The sequence below is a fragment of the Lolium perenne genome, chromosome 6, assembly GCF_019359855.2.
Source record: "Lolium perenne isolate Kyuss_39 chromosome 6, Kyuss_2.0, whole genome shotgun sequence".
NCBI classification, from domain to species: domain Eukaryota; kingdom Viridiplantae; phylum Streptophyta; class Magnoliopsida; order Poales; family Poaceae; genus Lolium; species Lolium perenne.
In genome coordinates, this window is record NC_067249.2 from 259691345 (window position 1) to 259696690 (window position 5346).

General features: G+C 49.3%; 1 protein-coding gene across 3 annotated transcripts; it reads right to left on the bottom strand.

Annotated features, from left to right (window-relative positions):
* Positions 1-401: 401 nt before the first annotated feature.
* LOC127305346 (EID1-like F-box protein 3) lies at positions 402-3701 on the bottom strand. 3 transcript variants are annotated; one of them, XR_007853843.2, is made up of 4 exons: positions 2596-3701; positions 1427-1492; positions 875-1286; positions 402-728 (listed from the first exon to the last, which is right to left on the bottom strand). XR_007853843.2 is itself a non-coding variant. In XM_071821239.1 (2 exons), the coding sequence occupies exon 1, from the start codon at positions 3504-3506 to the stop codon at positions 2625-2627; it is 882 nt and encodes a 293-aa protein (XP_071677340.1). In that variant the 5' UTR covers positions 3507-3701; the 3' UTR covers positions 402-728; positions 2596-2624. The 3 variants fall into 3 exon arrangements, 1 of the variants encoding a protein (XP_071677340.1); XR_007853842.2 differs by lacking the exon at positions 1427-1492; XM_071821239.1 differs by lacking the exons at positions 875-1286; positions 1427-1492.
* Between the last annotated feature and the right edge of the window lie 1645 nt (positions 3702-5346).

The following is a 5346-nucleotide window of genomic DNA, read 5'->3' on the forward strand; positions in this document are numbered from 1 at the left end:
CTCCCCTGGACTGGTTTTTAGGCTACATACAAATAGAAAATAATGCTTCAAGCAAAGACGTGAGATGTGTACCGGTTCGTAAGGGCCTTTTGCACCGGTTTCTCAACCGGTATAAAAGATCCGGTACAAAAGCCCCCCCTTTCGTACCGGTTCCTTACGAACCGGTATTAATGGCGCCTCCACGCGGGCGCCCAGGAGAGCGCACGGCGAGGGACCTTTGGTACCGGTTTGTATTACAAATCGGTACCAAAGGTTGTCTGCCGCGGCAGAGAATTCAGGGTTTAGGGTTTTATGAGGGGTTTAGGGGTATCAGAGCGTTTCGTATCACGTCGATGCACCAGAAACGCGTTTGGGTTTACGTAGTACATGAAGATCAAGGTGATGCATATCAAGTTGGTGCATATAATATAACACACATGTAACTGCATAAGTAGTACTCTTCGATGCATATCAAGTCGATGCACCAGAATAAAGTAGTACATGCATGAAGATCGATCTTCATGCGTAGTGGTACTCTCCGAGGCATACTATCTATTACATGTACCATAGTGGTACACTCCGAGTCGAACTATATATACAAAAAGAAATCGAGGAGCGGGAGAAGATCTTTATGCATAGTGGAACTCTCCGGATGGTGGTATGACTTCCCGAAGGAAAAATCCCGCCAATTCCTCGCCAATTGCTTTGAAGCGCTCCTCGATTGAGATCTTCTCCCGCTTTCTTCTCAACTGTAAAAGAATAAGATACAAATAAATACATGAGCTATGTGTGTGTGCGTATATATGTATATATCAAATCACAAATCAAACAATTATTACTGAAACTCAGCACAACTTATGGTAACAAAATAAATTTGTGAATATTGTTTTCGTACCTCTCTATTTTTTTCATTATTCACTCTCTCGCTGACAATTCTGTGGATGTACTCGCAAACGTAGTATCCACATAGATCAGTCCCCAGTGGTTGTTTCGCGCATTCTACTATCACCGTCTTCAGTGAACATAGGATAGTTGTCACTATCCTCTTCTTCTTCGTTGTCTTCCAATATAATCCCTCTTTCTCCGTGCTTGGTCCAACAATTATAGCTGCGCATGAAACCGTTCTACAGCAGGTGGACGTGGATGGTCTTTGAGGTAGAGTAATCCATCGTATTCTTACAGGAACTACATGGACAATAGATGAAACCATTCGACTTCCTGTTTGCCTCAGCCACGTTGAGAAAATAATGCATGCCATTAATGAAGTCGGGATGGCACCGGTCACCGTACATCCATTGTCGACTCATCTGCATTTTATATGTATATCAAAAAATCATTAATTACACAACATCGTGGATATATGAGTGAACAACTTAATTAATATTCAAGTTCATCACATAAAACTAAGTTTTTTTTATAAAAAAGAAGAGGCTCGCCGAGGTTGTACGGTGCCGGCTAGGGGACGATGCTGGTGATCGACGGCGGTGAGGACAGGGATGATACTAATTAAAACCTACAAAATATACCATAATTTCAGCTCAAATTGATTATAAAAAAAGTAAAATCCCTAACTTAGGCATTTCATCGAACACATTGCTAGCACTAGAAAAATAGTACGAGTTAAAACTACCAAAGAAATGAGCTAAATTAGGAACGCCGGAAGAAAGGATGATATTGCTAACCCTTGGATAGATGTATGCCTTTAATCTTGTTAAAATGGTGGAGAAAAAATAGAGATTTGTTGGAGTGTGAGAGGTGGAGAAAAATTTAGAGTGTGAGAGGAAGAAGAGAAAAATGAGAGCCAGGGGGCAGGGACGGGGCGGGCGATGTGATATAGCTGGTCACCCTTTGGTACCGGTTCGTGTTACGAACCGGTACCAAAGGTCCAGCCCTGGCCCCACACGCGTCTGAAGTGCGGGCCGAAGACCAACACGAACCGGTACGAAAGCCCATCACAAACCGGTATTGATGCTCCTCGCCCGCCTGAGCGCACAAACCGGTATTAAAGGCTTAGACGGTTGCCCCATTTTCTACTAGTGGTATGTATAGTACAATCGACTAGAAATACTGTAAGGCGTAGATGAATAAAAGGCATCACAGGCAGACTAGCCTCCCTGCAGTAGTAATTGACTAGATCGATTAGTAGCTACCCGTTTGATCCATGCAATAGCTATTGTCCTATTGACTAGATCGATTATTCCAGTATCGTCATATTGACTAGATCGATTATTCTAGTATCGGCAATACTCCTACCTGTCTTCTCTTCATTGCGCTCTGCCTGTCTCTTTCTTTCTCTAATACGCCAACAAGAATCCACACAGAAAATAGGCCGGCGACGGATCAAGCATGCGAGCAGATTGGGTGGAGCTTTTTTTCTAGCGTTTCTCAGTTTTGGAAAAAAGAGGTCTGGATCTCTTTTTTCAATACTGTGAAAATACTTTGTTTTGGGGAATACTGAAGTATTGAAACCGCAGTTTTTTGATCCAGCCAAACATCGCAAAGTATTTAAAACCACATTATTTTTGAAAACTGCAGCCTGAATACTTCAAATATACTTCGCTACCAAACGGAGCCTTAACCTATACGTGCAAAAGAAACGAAGACGATGCTACGTACTGCTTTCATCAAGTGGCCGGCTCTTTGCTTTACACCGCCAGGCGCCCGGTCGTCCTCAGTCGTCCGCTGTCGGCGTCAGCGAACCCGTCATCGTCGTCGTCGGAGCCGGAGCCAACGGCGCCGCCGTCGCTGGAGGTGAGGCGCGCGAGCCGGCAGCTGCCGTGGAGGTGGCCGCTGACGCAGACGAAGTACTGGAGCCGCCTCTCGTGCGCGCCGAGGCGGCGGCGCGCGCCGCGCGGCGCGGCCACGTTCCAGACGCTCGCGCCGCAGTAGGGGCACCGCACGGTTGGCTCTAGCGGGACGCGGCTGTCCACCAGGCGGGCGCGCGTGCGGGACCCCACGAACCCGCGGAACACGCCCCGGTACGCTCCCAAGTCGTCTTCGCCGTCGTCGCCGGGCGCCGCGTGCTCGCACGGGTCCGACACGTACAGGACGTCCCTGCCGCAGCGCCGCGGCAGGAAGCTCCGCCCGGACGTCTTGGAGAACCGGGACATGGGGGCGAAGTGGCCCGGCACGGCGGCCCCCGCCGCAGCGCCGGAGCAGAAGAGGAGCAGCTTCGCCAGCGCCGGCCACCCGCCGCCGACGCGCCCCGTCGCCGTGGTCGTGAGCGCCGCCACCATCAGCGGCGCCCTCGAGGCGCACAGGTCGCGCCACAGCACGCGCTCCGCGACGGCGCGGAGGCGGCGGCTGGCGCGCGCCACGGAGGAGAGCGTCCGGGGGTCCCAGTCGAGCGCGCGGAATACCAGCACCAGCACCTGCTCGTCCAGGAACCCCACGTTGACGCCGCGGATCCGGGCGCCTATGCAGCGCCCGCCGCCGTTCCAGTCGTCGGCGACGATGCCTATGCTGCTGCTGCCGCCGCTGTCGGGGACGCGCAGCCGCCTCACCATTTTCAGCGTGCCCTCGCTCATGATTCCCTCCTCCCGTGCCAACCGTGCTGCCCGGAGGAGAGGCGGTCTGGCCGATCTCGATCCACCCGGCCGACCGGTCCTGGTAGCGATCCAAAGCTCCAAACCGCTAGTGACAAATATCTCCAGCGGCAGTCGGTAACCCCACTCTTTTTAGCAAAGAGAGCTCCCTCTTTTTTTCCCATTAATAGAAAGCGATATTTAGCTACAAGAAGGAAGTCGGCACCCGATAATTGCTCTTTCTTGCCTCCAACATCAATACCATTCTTGGAATGGACTCTTGAGCACCTGCCCCTCTCACCACCAATGATATTCTACTAATACTACCACTTGTCCAGTTAAAAAAAAAAACGTACTACCACTTGTCTACTTGTCTTTTTTTTTACATGAAAGACCCCTCAGGCCTCACTTTATTGCAAACTTGAGAAAATTGCACAAAACATCCAAGGCCACACTTTTTATCAAGAATTTGGGCAATACACTGAAACCAAATCTCTTTTGCAGCCGACTCCATTTTTTTGTCTAATTTGTTGCCGCTATCCCAAATTCTTGATTTAAGGCCATAACTAGTGTCTGACATGTGGAATCTAACTATGTACCGTGTCCCTATTTTTTTAAGGAATAGGCCGTATCGCTACTTGGGTACAGCCAAATGACCTCTACGCCGGTGACAAGGGATTAACTTATCAATGCCTACGGATTGTAGACTAGGGTTTTAGCGGAAGTAGAGGGCAAGTAGATCTCGAAGGTTTCAGCCGAAAAGTACTCGACGATGTGAAAACTAGGGTTGCGCGAGACAATGAATCGATCCTCTCTTTGTCCCTCGACTCCCCCTTATATAGGAGGTGGAGTCGAGGGATTCACAATACACAGGTTACAGAGTCCGGGAAGGTTTCTAACTCATCCCGTAAGATTACAAGTATGTTTTTCGTAATACAACTCTATCTTTCCTTGGGTGCCTTCTCCACTGGAGCGGGCGGGAGCTCAGTGGATCGACGGGGGCGGGGGCGCCGGCGTAGAGGTCCATGAATTCTGACCCCCTCTCGTTCGCTTCCCCGTCCGAATGCGGAGCGCGGCAAATGCTACATGGAGCCAGAGATGCAGGAGGAGGGGTGGCGATGGCTGCGACACCGACACACCAGCGTTGAGGACGACTGATTCTGACGCCCTCGTCTAGTTTAATACGCAATTTCTTTGCAATTTTGACAGCTAAAGAACCCTAGGTTGCCCCCGATTGTTCTGATTTGCATATAAGTTTAGCGAATTTCTTGATTTTGTGATGTGATGTTGCCGGTTACAAGAATTTTTATATCATTGCAGAATAGGATGAAAGAAATCCCACATAGGTGGGGTTTCCGACCATGTCCATGGCGTCAGCGAAGCCCTTCATCTCATTGAAATACTCAGCAACAAACATCTCTCTTCTTCAGCATCATCTGGCGCCAGATCTCTCGTACACCAGCTCAGATTTGGGCGGAGAACACGGAGGTGAGACACCCTCAGACTTTAGCGGAGGTGTTCCGCCCAACCATCTGGCGGAGGATCTCCTTGGTCATTTATTCGAGTAGAATGCCAAGGAACCGCTAATCTGTGTACTACCGGATAGCGTAGGCAGGGTTGCTGATAACCCCCAAGTGCAGGGGATCGCCGTAGTACGATTCGATAAGTATTTGAGTGTCGAACCCACGAGTAGCTAAAGGTAAACTATCTATTCTCTAAAGCGCTATAACCCTTCTATGCAAAGCTAGAGACTATAGTGTGTGTGTATGTGAAGAGATTTTTACTATAAAACTATAAGTGCTGAAAATAAAATGCAAGGATTAAAACTAATGCAAGAAAATTA